This window comes from Macaca nemestrina, chromosome 4, assembly GCF_043159975.1.
Source record: "Macaca nemestrina isolate mMacNem1 chromosome 4, mMacNem.hap1, whole genome shotgun sequence".
Taxonomy (NCBI): domain Eukaryota; kingdom Metazoa; phylum Chordata; class Mammalia; order Primates; family Cercopithecidae; genus Macaca; species Macaca nemestrina.
This window is the reverse complement of record NC_092128.1, coordinates 114,041,044-114,062,226: the sequence shown is the minus strand read 5'-3', so window position 1 is coordinate 114,062,226 and position 21,183 is coordinate 114,041,044. Positions and strand designations below refer to the sequence as shown.

The 21,183-nt window shown below is 43.3% G+C and overlaps 1 protein-coding gene across 13 annotated transcripts in view; it reads right to left on the bottom strand.

The window, feature by feature from the left end:
* Positions 1–2,782: 2,782 nt before the first annotated feature.
* The window catches only part of LOC105494192 (HECT, C2 and WW domain containing E3 ubiquitin protein ligase 1), a 468,767-nt gene continuing 450,366 nt past the window's right edge, over positions 2,783–21,183 (bottom strand). For 11 of the 13 annotated variants that reach the window (XM_024796674.2, XM_011762395.3, XM_011762393.3 and 8 more), the window contains 4 exons: positions 18,489–18,635; positions 16,750–16,864; positions 13,975–14,173; positions 3,313–6,950 (listed from right to left, as the gene is read on the bottom strand). In XM_024796674.2, coding sequence (XP_024652442.2) covers positions 6,839–6,950; positions 13,975–14,173; positions 16,750–16,864; positions 18,489–18,635 — 573 coding nt within the window. In that variant the 3' untranslated portion in view covers positions 3,313–6,838. Of the gene's footprint in view, positions 6,951–13,974; positions 14,174–16,749; positions 16,865–18,488; positions 18,636–21,183 lie in introns of all 13 variants that reach the window. The other 2 variants (XM_011762396.3, XM_011762400.3) reach the window with 1 other exon arrangement.

The following is a 21,183-nucleotide window of genomic DNA, read 5'->3' as shown; positions in this document are numbered from 1 at the left end:
CACACTGGAATCAGAAGCCAAATCTCACCTGGAGGAGAAGGATGCATCATTTTATTGTTAGACCATGAGCTCCCTGAGGGCAAGGACTGCCACTGACCCCTGTGTCTGGCACAAGACCTAACGTGTAACAAGTATTCAATAAATGGTTACTTGAATGAGATGGTGTGTGGTTGAGTGCTCGGGCCCTGGAGCTGGCTCCTTGTTCTCAAATCTTGGCTATGTTGTTTACTAACTGTGTGTCTTTGGGCAAGTTAGTTAACTTCTCTATGCTTTTTTTTTTTCTTTTTCAGCTTAAAAGAGGGCTATAAAGGTAACTATCTCATAAGATGATACATAAAAGGCATGTCAGAATTTATGACTGTTACTATTATTGCTGGAGGCTCTTAGGGAAGGAGGATGTTACAGATTGAATCACATCCTCCAGAGAAGATATAATGTAGCCCTAACTTCACCCAGTACCTCAAATGTGATTCTATTTCCTTATTTGGAGGTAAGGTCTTTACAGAACTAATCAAGTTAAAGTGAGGTCATTAGGGTTAGCCCTAATCCAATATGATGGTGTCCTCATAAAAAGGAAAAATGTGGACACACATACACATACACACACACACAGAGTCACACAAAGATGAAGGCAGAGATCTACAAGCCAAGGAATGCCAAATACTGCAAGAAAACCACTGGAAACTAGGAGAGTGGGGGTGGAACAGATGCTTTCTCACAGCCCTCAGAAGAAACCAGCCCCCGACTCCTTGATCTCAAACTACTAGCCTTGTTTAAGCCACCCAACTTGGGGTTCTTTGTTCTGGCAGCCTTAGCAAACTCGCACAGAGGGGCCGTGGGAACCAGCAGCCCACATCCTTCTTTGGTGACTGCACACTGACCGTGGATTCCTGGCATCCAGTTGTACTCTTTGAGCTTCCATCTCTTCTGCATACCTCATGCTCCTGGCACATTTTTGAACGGTTATGCCAGGTCCAGGAGCCCAGGACCCCACAGGATATTTTGTGACAAGGCAGTAGTCTTCAAGATAAAACTCAGTGACCTTGACATCAACTATTCTATTCTCAGATCTCCAAGGTAAACCTGTTGGACAAAAGTGTCTAAGCCTATTCCCAGTCATAAATGTGATATGTAATTCCTGCAGCGCTGATAAAGGTTAGCCTGATCCTCCATAACTCCCTTCACTTATTCTCATAGAGAGCCGTCCTCTAAACTGTGTCTGGAGCACAAGCTATGTGTGTCACTTTCCCCCCTACAGTACATAATTAATGAGCTGTCAGCATATTAATTGGAAAAGTTTGGCCATAGAAATCAGGAGACCTGGCTGAGTGCGGTGTCTCACACCTGTAATCCCAGCACTTTGCGAGGCCAAGGCAGGTGGATCACTTGAGATCAGGAGTTTGAGACCAGCCTGACAGAGATGGGGTTTCGCCTGACATAGCTGGGCATGGTGGTGCACACCTGTAATCCCAGATACTTGGGAGGCTGAGGCAGGAGAATTGCTTGAACCCGGGAGGGGAGGCTGTAGTGAGCCAAGATCATGCCATTGCATTCTGGCCTGGGCAACAACAGCGAAACTCGGTCTCAAAATAAACAAACAAACAAACAAACAAATAAACAAACAAAAATAAATAAATAAAAGAAATCAGGAGACTTGAAGTCCAATCTTGATTTCAGAGTAAGATTAAAGCAGAATACTATATGCCTCACTATAAATGATGATCGAGTTCAGATTTTCTCTTTATGCCTTAGGAGAAAAGTGATTTTCAGTTAGAATAAATCTGAAGTCAGCCCAGGACGTGTAGAAAAAACACAGTATCAGCCGGGCGTGGTGGCTCATGTCTGTAATCCCAGTACTTTGGGAGGCCAAGGCGGGTGGATCACCTAAGGTCAGGAGTTCGAGACCAGCCTGACCAATATGGAGAAAACCCGTCTCTACTAAAAATACAAAATTAGCCGAGCGTGGTGATGCATGCCTGTAATCCCAGCTACTTGGGAGGCTGAGACAGGAGAATTGCTTGAACCTGGGAGGCAGAGGTTGCAACGAGCCGAGATTGCACCATTGCACTCCAGCCTGGCCAACAAGAGCAAAGCTCCGTCTCATAATAATAATAATAATAATAATAATAATAATAATAAGAAGAAGAAGAAAATAAAAATGCGGTATAAGATGCCTCTCTGTCTCCAAATCAGTCCGTCAGGTTTTTCCTTCTCCCAGTCCTCCCCACACTTTTTCTAATAATAGAATATTTTCTGTCTAAAGAATAAATCAGCTTCTAACCACCCAGTAAGAGCCACATGGTTTGTCTTTTAGAGGCTTGGAAGGAGATCATGCTGTTTCCATCTTGGGAGTCTGTGATATGAGCCATAGGACACAATATGGTTGCCTAGTGGTAACCCTTGTCCTGGGATGACACTGGGTGTTAGGCTGTAGCCTGAAGCTTTCAAAGAAGCATCTCCATAGCTAGGAATGTATATAAACCAGTGCACAACTGGTTTACACAAAGGGAACTTAAAAAATTGCTGCCCATGTGGTTTGTTTAGGGTTCTTATAGGTAAACACAAGGAACTTGCTACAAAAGCTCTCCTCTTTATTCATGAATTTGTGAGCACATATTACGCTTTTTTGATAGAAAATTTTTTTCTTGGGACTTTAAAAAAATCATAGCAGCTGGTAGCCTTCTGTGTTGTTTTATTGCTTACATCCAGCGAGAGCATAAGGCAGGATACAGATTGTTATGTGTTGTCCTAGACTTCCGTTTGCAATAAGGAGCATACACAATGCCATACCAAAGTGAGTTTATTGACATTCCTTGAAGATGGTGTGATGGAAGAGAAAGCGCGGCCTGAGTATCACGTGACATTTCTCTTGTTGATGTAAGCAAAATCAGCCCAGTAACGTGGACTTCTCCTGCCATTGACTAGAACAGACTTTTGAACAAAATTGTTGTAGACATTTCCTTAGATAAATTGGAAGCTGCAGGAAGTAGGCTAAAGGAACAATATTTACTCTATATACTACCTCTAGGCACCTTTTTTTCTACTAGAACAAAGGGACTACGTGTCGCTAACAGGAAAATAACACTTTCTCTTTTGGACCATTTATGATGGCTGGAACATCCATCCCAGGTTTTTATGATATAGTATTGCAGTAGTTTTAATAATGAACACTGAAGTACGTAATAATAATAATAATAATAAAGCACCACATTTGTTATGTAAAGTTCTAACTACTTTCATTTGAAAGTGTTTCATCTTGACTGGGAAAATATTTGTGGTAATTGAGAAATTTCTGAACCCAAATTTTGGACACATGTTTGACACATGGACTGACAATATGATGGATGTAATATTAAAACTATCCTGGAAAACTCAGCCATTGGCTTGCCACACAAATATACTTACTGTTCAAGGACATATGGTCATGTATTAAAAGAAAATTTAGGTCTTGCATGTTTAACGTTTGCTCCCCCAAATCGTATGTCTCTTTTTCTTAATTTTTTCACCACTCTCTAGGCATCTTCACAACCTCCAGTAATTTATATACATAAGAAATTACAAAGAGTTCAGTAGATTTAGAATACTTCTCCTGACCCCACAGAGTCAATTTCCATTTTTAGGATTATCATCTTCACACTGTAGAATAAAACATTTGTGATATCCATGGAATTATTATTATAACACTTTATAGATTTTTAAAAGCATTTTTCGAAGGTTGTAACATAAATCTTCTCTTATTTATTGCTCTTGTTTGTCCCCTGATTAAAGGTGTTACACTCTTACTAAAACCAAATCTAAAAGATCTTGTTTTAGGGAGATTGTGGCTTATACATTTATAAGTGATTAATTTTGCAATTTGCCTCCATGGAGAAAACTCATGCTTAAAAAAAAATTACAGGTGGTAACAAATAGATCTGTCTGCCGAACTATATAATTTAGGGTGGTTTACACCTCCACGTAAGTGAAATTTAGTTCTATAGCTATTTCATTTCATATACACATTGAATGAAAAATTATATATAATTTAAACATCAGCCTTATAAATAAGGTAAACATGAATTTCCACAACTTGTTTCTGTGTTCCTCTTCTCTTTGTTTTTCTTCCTTAAGGATTCTATGCAAGGTTGCAATAAAGTATTACAAGCTTCATCTTCTTTCAGGCGACCGTGACATCAGCATTTCTTCATGAAATTTTGCATTTTTGTGAAATAATGTTCCTGTTATGCTTTGTGGGATAGATCTAGAGCTGTGACATCAGCAGTGCTGGTGGATAAGGAAATGTTAGTTGAAAAATCATGTATGCCAAAGTTACCTATCTATATATAATTTCTGAGATACTGCATTCTTTTTGTATATGGTTAGAATAGATATTAATTAATCTAATTAATAGATTAATTCATTATTTATATAAATTGTAAAGCTCTCCAGGAGCCGGTCCATCTTGTAAACAGCTTTCTCCCTTTCCAATGCCTGACAAATAATGTAAGTACTAGAAAGAGACTGTTTGAATTAATGAGTATTTACATATGTATAATACCAAGTTCTAAAGATAAAAGATGCCCCTATATTAGAGATGCTGTTGCAAGAGTTAGAATAAGGGTATGGTTCAATTATTTGCATAGTCCTTATGTTCTGATTTCATAAATAAAATAATAGCTCCATTGGAATCCATTATTTTTCAGATGCTGAATGTGTACTGAATTTCACATATCCCTCAACTTCTTTATCATATAACTTACACATTCCATCCTGTCTCAGTAAATTCTTTTTAGACAATAAAAGGCTAAATTTCTATAATGTATACTCCTTGATTGACACCGGACACGTCGCTGCAAGGGGTGCTGGGCATTGTAGATACTTCCTACTAAAAGAATGCTTCTATTTTTATTTATTTATTTTTGAGATGGAATCTCCCTCAGTCACCCAGGCTGGAGTGCAGTGGCACAATCTTGGCTCACTGCAATCTCTGCTTCTCGGGTTCAAGTGATTCTCCTTCCTCAGCTTCCCAAGTAGCTGGGACTACCGGCGTGTGCCATCACACCTGGCTAATTTTTGCATTTTTAGTAGAGATGGGCTTTCACCATGTTGGTCAGGCTTGTCTCAAACTCCTGACCTCAAGTGATCTCCCCATCTTGGCCTCCCAAAGTGCTGGGATTACAGGCATGAGCCACCGCTCCCGGCTGGAATGCTTTAGAGTGTAGGAAACACAAATAACACACTGTCCGGACACAAACTGGTATAATGAGCCACTAGGCCTGGCTTCATAGGAAATTCACTTCGTCTTACATTTCTCCCTTGTTTTAATATGGAAAACAATAATGTGACATTTAAATAGTCGGGTCTCTTGAGCTCTTCTTTTTCCCAGTGAAGAAAAACACTTTCATTTATGACCTATTTCAGACAACATGGATAACAACGTTAGAAAAATAGCAAATGACCATTATGGTTGGGTTTATTTCAAATGTAATTAGAGGTTAGGCTGTCTTTGGAGCCTGCAACTGTTTTTCTGACAACCTGAAGTTTTCTGAGATATGTTTTCACTGAATGCTAAAAGAAATTGGATATTTATTTTGACACAAATCAGCGTGCCTTTGGGGTGTTACGTTTCTGCCGCAGGAAGATTACTATGGGTGAAGGAGAAGTACTGTGTTGCCCTTGATCCCTAACAAGCACCATCACTCTTTGCAGCTTCCTAGCGTGGTCCTGATGGACAATCGAATGTAAAGGAACTTGAACTCCATGATTAAGAAAGGAAAAGGAAAAAAGAAAACGTGAAAAAAACCAATATCAAAGTTTAAAAAAAGAAGGGTTTGTCTGCCAAGCAAACAAAAGTCATGGCTTTAACAAAAGTCATGGTATCATCTACACATTTTGTTTTCCTTTATGAAGAACTGTGGCTAGATTAAACAAAATAGAACAGTACAGAACTCAGGGATTCAAACCAAGATAATATGTCCTTCTTCCCTTTCTCCAGTTGGTATTGCCACATTCTACACAAGACAATGGGGGCTGAAGCCTCATCCTTCATGCTACATCAATCAAGAAGGTTTCTTTCTTGGACATGTGCACAAGTTTGTCCTTCTTGTGGTGTGAGTATTCACTAGCAATGCTCCCCCTCCTAAACTTCTCTTGAGTTGAGCCCACAATCCCCGCAACCATTGGGATGCGATGTGTTTTCTTGCTGTTGTTAATCGTTGGGAGTGTCATATTTGCACCGTGTGTCTAGGCTAGTTCCGGCTGATGGGACTGATGCCACATGTGAATCATGAGTTGAATGTATAAAAATTTCAGCTTTGCCACTGTTGTCCTTTGGATGGATATTATGCACAGGGAAAAGTAGATAGAGAGGAAAACAAAGAGTTGATCAGCTCCTAGTTCTGGAGTTGGTTGTTAGAAATTATAAAAAATGGTGGCTCTGCTCAGATGACATGGGCATATAAAAGCTTGGAGTGCTTAACGCTCACATTTTCCCTTAAATTATAGAAATGGAAGTAAACATTTATTACCATTTGGTCAAGTGTAGCTTAACTTGCATTCATATTTCATTGTTAGTAATGGAGGTATGTGGAGATATACACAGACCTTGAGACAGCTGTTTTTTTTAATATTGCATACAGGCTAGCAGTTCATTGAAAACAGAGGAGAGAAGCCTGAAGGTTAGATCTTAGAAGAAGGCAGTTCTTCATGCACAGCTTTTGTCAATCCTGATTTGGTTTGAAAATAAAAATCATGGAATACCAAAATCAAAGGAGAGTTGATTAAGGGAAAGGGAAAAGGGGATCATCCCAGGAAGGGTGATGTCACTGGCCAGGAAAATGTCAGGCGAGGTTCCATGTCCTCACTCAAGTCCAAAGGTGCTGGTTTCCTCTACTGCTGTTAACAGCTTTTCATACAACATGGAGTACGAGGGATACGGTGGAAGATCCAGTCGGTTGAAGCATGTGTGTGCCCTGAATGGGGAGAAGAGATCGGTGAGAGTGTTTGTTTCGATACAACTGGTTCTGGATCTGTGACTGTCTGAAGTTGTGATTCAAAAGGGAATCAAAAGTGAGCAGGACTGTGATTCAGGACCACCATAAAACATTGCACACTAAAGAGCCATATTCCTGTAGAATGAATAGACCGGTGGAAGGAATGGAATAACTAAAAATGGGTTGTTTGCATTTGCAAGCAAACCAACTACACTAGAATGACACTAGCAAACTGATTATAAACTCTATGGTATCAGCCTGATTTGCAATTGCGTTATAAATTTTGATGTGGTCGATGAAGGAGGCAGAAATATAGTTAGTATTGAAGGATTATATTCCTAAGTCTTCTTGCCCAGCTCTGATTTCTGAGCCTCTGTGAACCACATGCATCTATTTAGAGGAACTTGAGATGGCCTGGAATTCTGAGATCCAGTTCTCCATTCAAGTCAAGTGTGCGCTGGAGACAAGTCTGACTCCTCTACCCCAGTAGAACCCACAGAACCTAAAGCTGAAGTGCTACATTTCCAAGAAAAGCTGCCCATGTGAGCCAGTCCTCCCCGGATGCCTGGAGAGTCCTGGCACCCAGGGTTCTAGTTTGCTTCATGTGTTTCCTCCTGCACGGCCAGTGTCTGCCTTAGACAAGGAATGTCTTCCTCGCCAGAGGCTAACACCTGGACCTGGAAGACTCATGTGGGTCTCCAGCAGTGGGTACAAGAAGCCCAGTACACATAGATCCCTTGCTGTGGAGCCTTGAATCACCTGACTAGCTGCTCCCTGCCAGTAGTTCTTTGTTTCTACAGAAACTTTGGCTGATGCTGAGCCTGTACCATAGTAGGGAGAAAGGTGGATGGGTGCAGGTGAAAGTTCATTTCCTGCCTTTTCCTCCCTAAGAGTAGTGTGTTGCAATGGTGTTTTGAGACACCAACCAGCACAGAAAAGGGCACTCTAAAATCAAACCAAATCAAATCACAAAACAAACATACAAAGAAACAAACAAAACTAAACTCTCTTCATTAGAGTTTTATTTGGGATATTAAACTCTTCTTTTCATTACAAGATCCCTAGGGGACTTGTGTATTATTCACACCTTTGTTTTAAAGTATATAAATCAGAGTATCAGATCACTGCCCAGGCTGATGCAGCACTCAGGTTATGGAGGGAGATTATTTTGGGAATGAGGAAGATGGGAAGAGGAAAGGGGGAAGGTGGGGCTTCCTGCCCAGCGAGAATCTAGGGAGGATGCTGGTGTTTTCGTCTGCCCAGCACCCATTCCTCCTCCTGGCAGTCCTTGGGGAAATTCCCTAACCCCTACCTCCCTCCTCCCTGTCCCATCCCCGCTCAAACTCCAAAGGCAGGCATAGGGTAGTAGAGTGTCTGGTCTTAGGCCTTAAAGACATAATTGGGAAGAAACATATGAATAGAGATTAGCAGAATTCTTAGACTGTTATCTAAGATTCATACAGGCCTTCCTTTACTTTAAAAGAAAATAATTGAAATACTTTATCTAGATGTAAATATTTGAGTGAAAGGGAACTCAGTAAATCGACTAGGATGATTACAGTGATTTCTCTCTATGTTAAAAAGATTGCAATGAAACTAGAACATACATTGGGCTATGGCTAAACAGGCAAAGTAGGGCAGAGAAATCCCAAGCATGCTTTTGGAACTAGCTGAATTAGCCAGGGGTGAGATAGGAGCAGGCATCATCTTCGTAGTTTTCTTCCTCTGGTCATTTTAACTGGCACTCATGAGTGGAAATATTACAGAAAAAAAAATCATCTTTACAAATTAGTTGGAACCAAATTAATTCTGTAAAAGATCATTTCTGGGAGTAAACAGAAAGCATTGGTGAATAGCACCTAGTCTGAACACCCACGGTTTCCTTACTAGTTGTTTTTATTGCATTTATTTAGAGCCTTGGTGAACTCCCTTAGTTTGTCATCTAGAATGAACGAACACAATCAAATCATGATCCAATTCAGCATTCCTAAGAGCTCGCCATCCTCCAGGTGTGGTTCTGACAGCACCGAGTGCCGCTTACCTCATTCCTGTGCACCAAACCAAGCATTGCCCGGTGGTGTGGGGTAGTGGACAGCAAGAAACCAGGGCTTGGAAGACCTCTATGCTGACCCCAGTCTAGCCACTTACCAGCTTTATGACTCTGGAAAAGTCAGTTAATCTTCCTGAGCCTCAGTTTTCTCACTTGTAAAGTGGGGATAATAATATATGCTGCGTGCACCTCAGAGGGTTATGGGGAGGATCAACGCTAGAACACACGTAAATGCGTTTTGTAACCTGTGAATCATCATTTAAACATAAGTTTCTCTTAATGCAACCATGATTGTGATAATGATTTGGGGAACTGTGTCATACTTGTGGCAGCTGAAGCCTCTGGGGTTGTGCACGTGACTTACTGGCAGGTGACTCACTCTTTTCTCACACTTGGTGCGACGGATGTTTTGGAGATCGGCACGGGTCTTTCAATTGTGTCGAATTCCATGCCATTGGTGTCAAGCTAGGGTTCCAGCATTTTGAGATAATTTTGGATTGGGTTATGCCAATCCCTGTATTGTTTATCCTTCTAACTGTGTCATCTACACAGTTGATCTCCCTGTCTCCTCTATTTTTTCCAAGTTATAGATTGAAATGTTAACCAACATAGGGCCAAAGAAAGTCTTGCTCCTCTCTACTAGAGACCACTTTAAGGTTGGCTAGAAACACACAAAAGAGGCAGCAGTCACTCCTCTTTGCTGCCAATTGTTCAGCCGGTTATGTAAGCTGTGTCTTCCCTTCGTGCCAATCTTCTTCTACTGCCTAACTATAGCCTTGTTCTCTTCAGATAGGCCTTGCTCTCTTCCCTGCTAAATTTACTTTTTCAAGTTTGTCAGTAACCTCTTGATCCCTAAATCCAGAAGCCTATACTCTACTCCCTCCTGCTCCAGCTCTTTAAAAGCATTTGACAGCTCTTCCTCTGGAACATCTTCCTCCTTGGCTTCTCTTTGGTTTCTCAATGGCTGCCATTTTCTCTGCTGAGCTCCCTGATGGCACCCTCAGGCCTCCTTTGTAGGTCCTCTTCTGGCCTTAGGTACTAGAGAGCAGCATTTTTCAGCTTGGCACGATTCACTTTTCAAACTGGATAACTCTTTGTTGTGGGAGTTGTTTTGTGCATTGTGAGATGTTTAGCAGCATCCTTGGCTTCTACTCAATAGACACCAGTAGCACCCCTTCCCCTCAACCGAAAATGTCTCCAGACATTGTCAGCTGCCTCCTGTGGGGAAAGAGAGGCAAAGTCGCCTTCCCTAGCCCCACCTTGAGAACCATTGCTACAGAGTAAACCAACTACTAACTTAACCAGGCCTCCAACTCCACCCCGGGCCTGGGCTCAGTTTACATCTGCAGTGAAACGTGTTCATATTAGAATTTCATTTGCAACTTTTAGACCAGTTATTGGCCTAAATGACTCATAGCTTTGATATCCCTGGTCCCTGCCCCAAAGGTAAACCCAAAGATTCTCCCCTCTCCTTTGTTCTGTCTCCACACTGCCCAGTGCTACTTTGACTCTGACCTAGCTTCTGTGCTTCTCTTTCCTTCCAAGCCTTTCCTCTGTCCTCCTTTGAGCTCTTGTTCAAAGTAAAGAAACTTTGCCACCTCCTTAAGCTCTTTCCAGATGCTGCCTCCAGGTCCTAGTGTCCCCTTTCCAGTCCTCATGGGTGGAAACTGCTCACTGCCCCACACGCTGTGACGTGGATGGACATTCTTCACACTCCCTGCTGTCAATTCCATGTCATGACTTTGCAATCCTTGATCAGTTTCCATTCCTTTGAATCTCATGTCATTTAGATAATTTATTTTTAAAACCATAGGTTTTGGCTGGCATTTCATTTTAATGAAATAGGATAGAGTAGAAAATAGATTTTATTGCAGATAATAAGGGTAAAGTGCTGTTTTGAGGAACTTGAGTTTCAGATATACACACACATACGTGCAAATGAGTACATGTCCTGAGTTGTGATATAAAAGGCATTTCTTTCTGTGGACTACGGTTTAAAAAGCTTGAAAATAAGTGATCTAGATAGATCTTTGGTTCCTTCTGACCCTCTGAACTTCTAACTTACTATAATTATTATCTGGCACTTTGCTTAAGTCTTCCTTTCCATTTCAAGTCCTCCTACCAGACTGTGTGGCAACTAAGTCCACAGGGCTGACAGGGTGAACACCCAAACCCCCAGTTCCTTGACCTCAACTCCAGTGACAGTCCTGCCTCTCATCTACTTCAACTATGAAATTATATCCCAGAAGCCCCTACCCTCAAAGTCATTTCTCCTGACCCTCACACATCTTTTAGCAGGCAGGGACTTGGATTGACACAAAGGTTTTATGTAGCCTGGCTATGACTGGGTTTTGCTGTGGCGGTGTCTGGCGCTCTCATCTGGGAAGCCAGTTGTCTTTCCTTTCTGCAGAGGGAAGACCTGAGGAAAGAGCTGAAGGCCGCCTCTCCCAGAATTCAGGCCACATGCACTGTGGCTCGCAGTACCTGGGAAGCCCATGCCACCCGGGGTCTGCTTTGCTTCATGCCTGCTCAGGGCTTCCTGCTACCTGCCATGGCCAGGCCAGGTCTTCCTGAATGACAGTTTCTGGAAGTCAGAGGTTCTTTCCTTCTATCCACACATAGATGACATTTTTTTACGTTCTTGGATCTTCAGACACTGTCCAAGGGAGACTGGACAGGGGTCACTATTTAGGGGGTTATTTTCAGTGTCCTCTTAGAGGCATTTGCTTCTTGTCCCAAGAAGAGGTCCCTGCTTCCCCAAGAAACCACCTCTGGGGCTTGTGGTGCAGCAGCCCTCTTAGGGGTGCCTTGGTCCAGATATGAAGAATCTGTTCATAAGCCCAGTGTCTGCCTTAGAAGTTCTCTGTGTGGGTTAATAATATTAATGTATATTTCAAAGCTTCCAAAGCAAATACAGAAATTACATTCAATCTGTGACCCCAGATAACAGAGGCAATGACTCCCATTTCCTAAATAATAGAGACTCCTCAGCACAGTCTTTTCTTTTTTCTTTCTTCTTTTTTTTTTTTTAAATTTAATTTGATACAGGGTCTCACTCTGTTGCCCAGCTGGAGTATGGTGGTGCAATCACAGCTCACTGCAGCCTCGGCCTCCTGGGCTCAAGTGATCCTCCTGCCTCAGCTTCTCAAGTAGCTGGGACTAAAGGTGCACGCCACCATGCCCAGCTAAGTTTTTAAATGTTTTGTAGAGATGAGGTCTTGTCATGTTGCCCAGGTTGGTCTTGAACTCCTGGGCTCAAGCAATCCACCTGCCTAAGCCTCCCACAGTGCTAGGATTACAGACGTGAGCCACTGCGCTCAGCCAGCAGGGTCTTTGTTTGTGGCTCACCAAACGCTTTCTCAACTGCATCCCCTGTGATGATGTTCCGGGCATCTTACCCTCTGCACTGGCCGGCCGCACCTTCCTGAACATGTGCTGCCATTCCCTGCTGTCAGACCTTGCATGTGCTATTGCTTCCGCCTGGAAGGCCCCTTCTCCCTATTCCTTATCTCCCAATGTTCCCCTAAATGCCAGTTTCTTTGTGGCATGTTCTCTAGGCAACTCGATTAGGAGTCTCTGTTTCACACTCTCGCAGCATGCTGCTCTTCACCCTGTGCTCCTCTGATTCTACCTTGTGCTGTGATTAGTTACTATCAGGCCGTGTTCTCCCTAGATTGCCGGTTCCCACGGGCAGGTGTGTGGTTGTAGCTCAGCCCCTCCTCAAGCTGCATGCTGTAGGGGTAGGCTATCATCAGTGATGACTCAAGCTGCATTTCTCTAAAATAAAAGCAAGATGTTTCCAAATAACTATATTATTGAAATCTATCATTCAACTTAACAAATGGAAATTCTGCCTTTTTAGTCTTCTTTTCTTGCCAGACTTAAATTCACTAGGTTTAGCTATTGGTGGAGCCATGCAAACAAGACAGACCCTTGGAGATGAGGGTCTGCTGAACGGCGTGGGTGAAGCCAGGGCTGAAGCCTGCACCAGGGTGTTCAGCTGTGGTTAACCAGCTAGGCACGCCCACGAATGCTGACTGACACCAGGCGAATTGTCCTCGGGGAAAATCTGGGAACGCTAGATGAAAGCTATAGTCCAGTAAATCCTTCTGCAATAAGGATTTAGCAAAAGTGTCTGGGTGGCCATGTAGAAATAGAGCTGAGTTCAATGCAAAGCTTCTTTATAATTAGAACGTATCCTATTAACAAAAGATAATAGGGGTCCATCTTTTCTTCTGTCTGTTGCAGCAGCATTTCTCACTACAGCGCTATGCACCACTGTCTCTTCAGTGCTTCCTGATTAGGAATGCACTACCCAAAGCGGCATAGAAAGGATTCAGGAAGTGCTGGGATTAAAACTCACAGTGCAGGGAATTTCTTCTGTAAAACTGCCTGGAGCCCCAGTGTCTCCTTTTTCACATTTATCCCACAATAGATGTGCTTTCTAAATAGAAGTCACCATAGAGACCCAGAGATACGTGTGGTCTCATCCCCACATGTTTTAAAACTTGGTAGGAAAAATCCGACACATCACGCATATATAATGATCCTATGAAGTATTAAGAGATACGCTGCAGAAGTACTGATACGATGCTCGAGGCGTTACTTCCAGGTTCCAGCTTTTTTATATTAATGTCCTTGCCTCTGCCCTCTCCTGTGTGAGACATTCATCTTTAAATTAAGTTGGGCTGTGAGAGCATCCCATGACTGACACATGGACCAAGATATTACCGCTGAAATACCATCAGTCATCAAAACCTCCCTAAGAATAATATAGTTTCAATCCAAGTCTCACAGCTACCTCACCTTCACCTTTCCCTAATAACTGCCATGACAATACTTTGGGTGACCGGAAAGAATTCCATCCCAAAGGATGGTCACTCAAAATCAAATAGCAAAGTATACTTTGCCCTCTTCAGCAGGTTTCCCCGAAGGCTGGCAGGAGCTCTGTACCTGGGGAGAGAGGTAATTTTCCCCCATTTCTCTATGCAGAAGCGCCGAAGCCCATTGCTCCCACGGAGGGCTGCGAAGCCTTCGTAGGGCACGCTGGATGTTCCCGTGACAAACTGCAGTAATCTCAGCCTCTGCTCATTATTGAAGCGCTCCACTGCAGCCCAGAACCAGCGGATCACAAGATGCCCATCGTGGTAACCTGCACGAGGCAAAGGGAGGGAGGAAGACAGGATGCGGAGAAAAGAGGAAGGGGTGAGGAGGGGGAGAGAGATCAAACACATCAGGTATGATAGGAACGGAATCGCAGTTTTTGATCTGATTTCTCTCGTGATGGCCTTTAGAGAGGTCTAAAACAATTTGTGCAACTAGGTCAAGTTTTAGAACAAGAGTAGATTTAGAAAATAGTCATTTTATAAAAGGACTTTATGTTCTGAGGGATGTTCTCAGAGATGTCTGCTTTCTATTTAAACAACTGGGACTCCACTTAAAATGCCCCTGCCTGATATAGGTGTAGATAAGGAATAGAAGGGTCTGGTAGAGACCAAAGGGCCCATGAACACAATATTGCATCATGTTTCCTTTGTTCTGCTGTCTTAGGTCTTGGCAACCACATACCACGGGAGAGTCTAGGACTTACCAGTCTAGGCTGGAGGTGAACAGCCAGTTTGGTGAACAGGAGATCCCAGGCTCTCCCCTTGAGCAGCTGCTCTCAGGCCAGCCCTGTGTGGATACATGCTGGGCCCATGGATTAAGTACTGGGTCCCTCTCACAGTAAACTGGGGAGACCATGCTTGGATATATCAATTAAATGATTTGCCATTGACTGCAAATGCAAGAGGCATTCAGAGAGAGAAGAAATCCATGCGTGCCAAGGTAGAAGCAAGGAAAGCTTCAGAAAGGAAGTGAAGCTACGAGCAGCGTGTGAAGGGCTTGGGCAAGTGGAGGGAAGGAGGAGGACATTCCTGGCAGGAAAAATAAAGAATAACAGGAACGAGGAGGAAATATGCAGGCAACTGTAAGCCACTGGAGTAGAGGCGTGTCTGGTGAAGGCAGGAAGGAATATTTCTGGGGGGTGTTATGGGGCTTTAACAACCTGGCAGAGAATTTTTTTTGAGATAGAATCTCACTCTGTTGCCTGGGCTGGAGTGCAGTGGCACAATCTCGGCTCATTGCAACCTCTGCCTCCTGGGTTCAAGGGAACCTCCTATCTCAGCCTCTTGAGTAGCTGGTTCTACAGGCATATGCCACCACACCTGGCTAATTTTTGTATTTTTTTTACAGGTGGGGTTTCACCAGGCTGGTCTTGAACTTGTGAGTTCAAGCAATCTGCCTGCCTCGGCCTTCCAAAGTGCTGGGATTAAAGGCAGGAGCCACCATGCCCAGCAAGGCAGACAGCAGTTTTCATACTATACCAGTTTTATAATATAAGAGGCATTGCGGGGCTGAGTGTACTGGGGACATGAGGGAGGCTGAGGTGATGCCCCTAGCTCACTCTCCACTGCATTGATGGATTTCTCTGTGGTATTTTAAATGAAGAGTTTTGAGGCTAACAAAACCCTTCAAATCTAGAAGTAATAAGGAACTTGTTTTGTGGGTAGGGAAGTGGCCCGATGAAAGCAATGTTTCAGGAAGACAGGTCTGGCAGTGTGCAAGGTGAGTAGTTAGGAGGGGTTAGACATTAGCTTTAGTGATGGCCACGGTTAGAACCGTGTTGTGGCAACTAGGATCGAGGCAGAGAGGGCTCCAATTCTGCAGGAAATGAGACACCCTTCGCTGGAGGCACGCATGCCGCTCAGGAGCTGGGTCCTGGATGGAATGTTCTCTGTAAGCCTCTATACCAAGTTAGGCCAGAGACTCGACCAATATGAGGAGGATGTCACCTGAAGGAAAGTTCAGGTTGGGAGTTGGAGAAAGGCATGTACAAACTCCTGCTTTGTACTGAAGTAAGGCCAAGCTTTTTGTAGTCTTCAAAAAGTGATGAATTATTATTATTATTATTATTATTATTATTTTTTTTTTGAGACGGAGTCTTGCTCTGTCGCCCAGGCTGGAGTGCAGTGGCCGGATCTCAGCTCACTGCAAGCTCCGCCTCCCGGGTTTATGCCATTCTCCTGCCTCAGCCTCCCGAGTAGCTGGGACTACAGGCGCCCGCCACCTCGCCCAGCTAGTTTTTTGTATTTTTATTTTTAGTAGAGACGGGGTTTCACCGTGTTAGCCAGGATGGTCTTGATCTCCTGACCTCGTGATCCGCCCGTCTCGGCCTCCCAAAGTGCTGGGATTACAGGCTTGAGCCACCGCGCCCGGCCAAAAAGTGACGAATTATTTATACATGCAATGGAATGTTATTCGGCTATAAAAAGGAATAAAATAATGAAACATGCTACGTACAACATGGATGAACTTCAAGTAGGTTAAGTCAAAGAAGCCAGACACAAAAGACCACATTTTGTATGATTCTATTTATATGACATATCCAGAATAGGCAAATCCATTGAGACAGAAGGCAGATTGATGGTTGCCAGGGGTTGGGGGAAGGGGGCGTAGGAGTGAGAGCAACTGCTTAATGGGTACAGGGTTTCCTTTTGGGGTGATGAAAATATTCTGCAAGTAGCTAGAGGTAATGGTTGCACAACACTATGAATGTACTAAATGCCACTGACTTGTTCGCTTTAGTCAATTTTATTTTACATCAATTTCACCTCAACAAAACAATCTTTTGGAAAGTGCCGAGTTCTATTTGTGATAATTATATCATCACAGCTTCTGCCCACTCACCTCCCCGGTACTCGGTGTTATTCCGCCAGTCATTTAGGTCGATTTCCGCGGTGCCAGCTATCACCAGCTCCAGCTCCCTGGCATCAAACACGGACACCAGCCTCGAGTCTACAACCTGAAATGCAGGTTAGGCTTCAGTATCCAGGTCCAAACACGTGGAAAGGCTATGTTCATTATTATATTTATGTGGGTTAAACTGGGAAACTCACCATCACTGGCAATACTTTCTTTCAGTCTGCAATCATTTTTAACTCAGAAATTATTGCTATGATCTGAATGTTTATATCCTTTTCCTTCCCCAAATTCATATGTTGAAATCTTTACCCCGGAGGGCATTGTATTAGGAGGTGGGGACTTTGGGGGGTGATTGGATCACCAGAGCTTCACGCTTTTATTAAACAGGCCCAAGAGATACCTCGTGTCCCTTCCTTCATGAAGACACAGGGAGAAGGTACCATCTATGAACCAGAAGGTGGCCCCTTAGCAGACACCAAATCTGCTGGTACCTTGATCTTGGACTTCCCAGACTCCACAACTGTGAGAAATAAATGACTGTTGCTGTAAGTCACCCATCTCACAGTATTTTGTTACAGCAGCTCGAACGATGATCATTGACTTCAATATTTTAGAACACAAGCCTTCATAAGCAGGGAACAGAAAAAAGAATCCCATGCTCCACCCCTAATGCTCCCTCTCAGAATGATTTTGTAAACAAATCTGACTCGACTTTCTGCAGTCACATTGAAATTTTCAAATAACATTGCATTTTAAAGGCAAAAAGTCCACATCACTTTGAAGGACTTAGTAGCTATTAGTATTACTATTTCACTTAAAATGTAGTCTTTCACATGCAATTATGACTTATTTCCTAAAACTTAGCATTTGTATTAAAACGACTGCATTTTCCATCCCTTCTCAAACCAGGACCCTAAGATTAAGAGCCTCATGCTCACTGGACTGAGCTAGCTGGGTGCAAATTTGTCTTTTCCTTCCCGTCTTCTCTCACTTCTTTCCTCCCTCCTTAGATATCTGGGAAGACTTGTTTTGTTAGGGTTCTGCATTCTGACTTTGCATCTCGGGTGAAATGTACCAGGCACAACTGAGGTCCTGTGGTGGAACCTCCTCTAATCAAACCAGAGGTGGACGAGACCATGGCCAGTGCACTATTCCATTCTGGCAGGGAAGGAGAGCCTTCCATGACCCAAGACGTGAGAAAACATTTATAGCCTCTGGTTTTTAAACTGGAGAAGTTCAAGGATGTCATAGGATGTCTAGCGGCCCTCCCTGTCTTCCTCATTTACCACTCAGCATAGATTACGTGGCACAACGTGATGCTATAATGAAATAAAATTCTAGCGACAGTGGACAATACCCCCCAATACCTTCTCTTCACTTATTTTTGTTTCGTTGAATGAAAGGAAACACCACCTGCACATATCGTGAAGAGATGCTAGATGTTTTCACATCTGGCACACCAGGGTCACATGCCAGTTGTCTGAAAGCATTTTTCACCAATAAGAGTTGAGTGTCCCAGAGAACTGTGACCTCTCAGCCCTCCACCCCAAGAAAGTCCTCAGCACTCCCTGGTGAGGAGCACTTGCTGAGCCCACTGCCCGCCTTGGCTCTCCCTGTCTGTTCTCACCACTTGAGCTGCTGCTCCCCCAGGGAGCCTGGAGGATGAGGCCCCATGAAGCAGCACCCTGGCCACAGCTTGCCTTCCCCAGGTCACCGGGCCTCACCTCGTAGAAGCCGCGCACCAGTGCCTCGGTCTGCTGTACCACGCCGCGTTCCACCCGCCACTTCACCATGCGCTCGATGTACTCCTTCTTGTTCTTCTCCGTCACCTGTGTGTTGGCTCCTCCAGACTTCAACTCCCTTTCCGTGACCTTGTAGGAAAACAGAAATATCGCAATGCTTGTCAGTTCAGCTTATCTCTCAGGGAGATGCTTGTCAGTTCAGCTTATCTCTCAGGGAGGCACACCTGTATACCAAAAGTCCTCTACAGGGCATTATTTGGCATTATTACCCCTGGAATCTTTTTTCCTTTCTCAAGGTCACTAAAAAGGCTCTGGCTGTTCTAAGCAGTTTGGAACACAGTGGTGCAATCATAGCTTATTGCAGCCCTGCATTCCTGGGGGCAAATGATCCTCCTGCCTCAGCCTCCTGAGAAGATGGGATCACAGACGCACCACTCTGCCTGGTTATCTTCCTTCTTTCTTCTTTCTTCTTCTTCTGTTTTTTTTTTTTTTTTTTTTTTTGGTAGAATGTGGTCTATGTTGCCCAGGCTAGTCTTGAACTCCTGGCCTTAAGTGATCCTCCCAACTCCGAAATATTGGGATTACAAGCGTGAGACACTGCACCTGACCTCTAAACAGATTGTTATGCACCTTGGAAGGGCTACAGTTTTCGTTTTATACAGAGGAAACAGGTTTCCTATACTCAAGAGGCATGATGGAAATGAAAGGAAAATGTGCTAGGTTGTCCCCAATGGTGAAGCTGAATGTCTCAATGCTACAATCACATACTTGACGCCCCCAAATCTCAATGACAGCAAATTCTTAACAGCCATCAGCTTCCACTCCCACAGCTGGCCAGAAGACAGTAGGCTTCTGGCAGAGGGTGGGGTATAATATTACACAGCCAGGGCAGCCTGATCCTGGGAAGGGAACCAGAAGCACGTAGGCACACACAGCAAATGGTGCTGCCACTTGTGTGATAATGCATGTTTTGTTAGGACACGCTTGAGTCATCAGGGAAGGCTATGATCTGTGTGCCATCTTTCCACAGGCAAGAAGGTAGATAACATACTAGACATTAAAAAAAATCAAAATGTGTTCATGTGTAAAGGGGGTAATCTTCAGTCATCTTAAATTCACTTAAGTGTTCACTGAAATGCTCAATGCTGCAAGACAAATGAGGCATCACTGGATTTAGTTACGGGTTTAAAGAAAAAAATACTTGTATATTTGGCACTTGTGGACACACGTACCTAAACAAAACAGTCCATAAGTAATCTGATGGTTACCTTTTCTTTTATCACTTAGGTGATCAGTGCTAATTATAAAATATTGGCTAACAACAAAATACTTGTTACCACCCAGCATCCATATTCTTTGGGATGTCTGATTTTTAGCTGCCCAGTTAAAGACTTTATTTTCCAACCTCTTTCACAGCTAGGTGTGGCACGTAAGTAAATTCTGTCCAATGGGATGAAAGCAGAAGTGTTTGGCACTGTCAGGAGGCCTCCTTGAAGGGATGGGCTGTGTGTTCCTTTGTCCTGCTGCATTGAACACAGTCATGATGGTTGGGATGCTGTACTCATCTGGGCTAAGAGTGCGGGGCGCCTATCCTAGTGATAGCAGTGGGGAGACCTGGAAGGAGCTTGATCCCTGAGGATTTTATCAAACAGCGCTTTTTTTGTTTTTGTTTTGAGACAGGGTCTCACTCTGTCACCCAGGCTGGAGGGCAGTGGTACAATCTTAGCTCTCTGCAAGCTCTCTCTCCCAGGCTCAAGCAATTCTCCCACCTCAGCCTCCCAAGTAACTGGGACTACAGGCACATGCCACCACACCTGACTAATTTTTATTTTTAGTACAGACAGGATTTTGCCATGTTGATCAGATTGGTCTTGAGCTCCTGGCCTCAAGCGATCTACCCGCCTTGGCTTTCCAAAGTGCTAGGATTATAGGCGTGAACCACCACACTCAGCCTAAACAGGGCTTTTATGTGAGAAAACAAAAAGCTTCTATTAATTTCAACAGGGTCATTTTTGGCTTCTTCACTAGTAGCTGAATCTAATCCTAAAGCCTATGGTGTCTTTCACCTGCATCCCTCTGCTCTCCACTGTCTAACAACTTGACAAAAGAAGGGCTGCAATTCAATCTTCTAAAACCACTCATTGTTCTTGGTGACCTCCTTTTGAAGAGAAATGGGATAAACTTTAAGCAGGTATACAGGTGACCCTTGAGCAACATGGATTTGAACTGCATGGGTCCACTTGTACATGGATTTTTTTCAATAAATATATTGGAAATTTTTTGGAGACTTACAACAATTTGAAAAAACTCGCAGATGGCCTGCATACCCAGAAAATTAATAGAAGCTTTTTTAAAATGAAAAAAAGAGTTAGAAATGTCATGAGTCCATAAAATATATGTAGATAGTAGTCTATTTTTATCATTTACTAACACAAAATATACACAAATCTATTATTAAAAAGTTAAAATTTATGAAAACGTACACACACAAACACTTAGAGCCTGTACATGGTGCCACTGGCAGTTGAGAGAAAAGCAAACTAACATAAAAATGCAGCATTAAATCACAACTGCATAAAATTAACGTAGTACATACTGTACTATTGTAATAATTTTGTAGCCACCTCCTGTTGTTTTTGCGATGAGCTCAAGTGTTGCTGATGAACAGCCTCTCTCC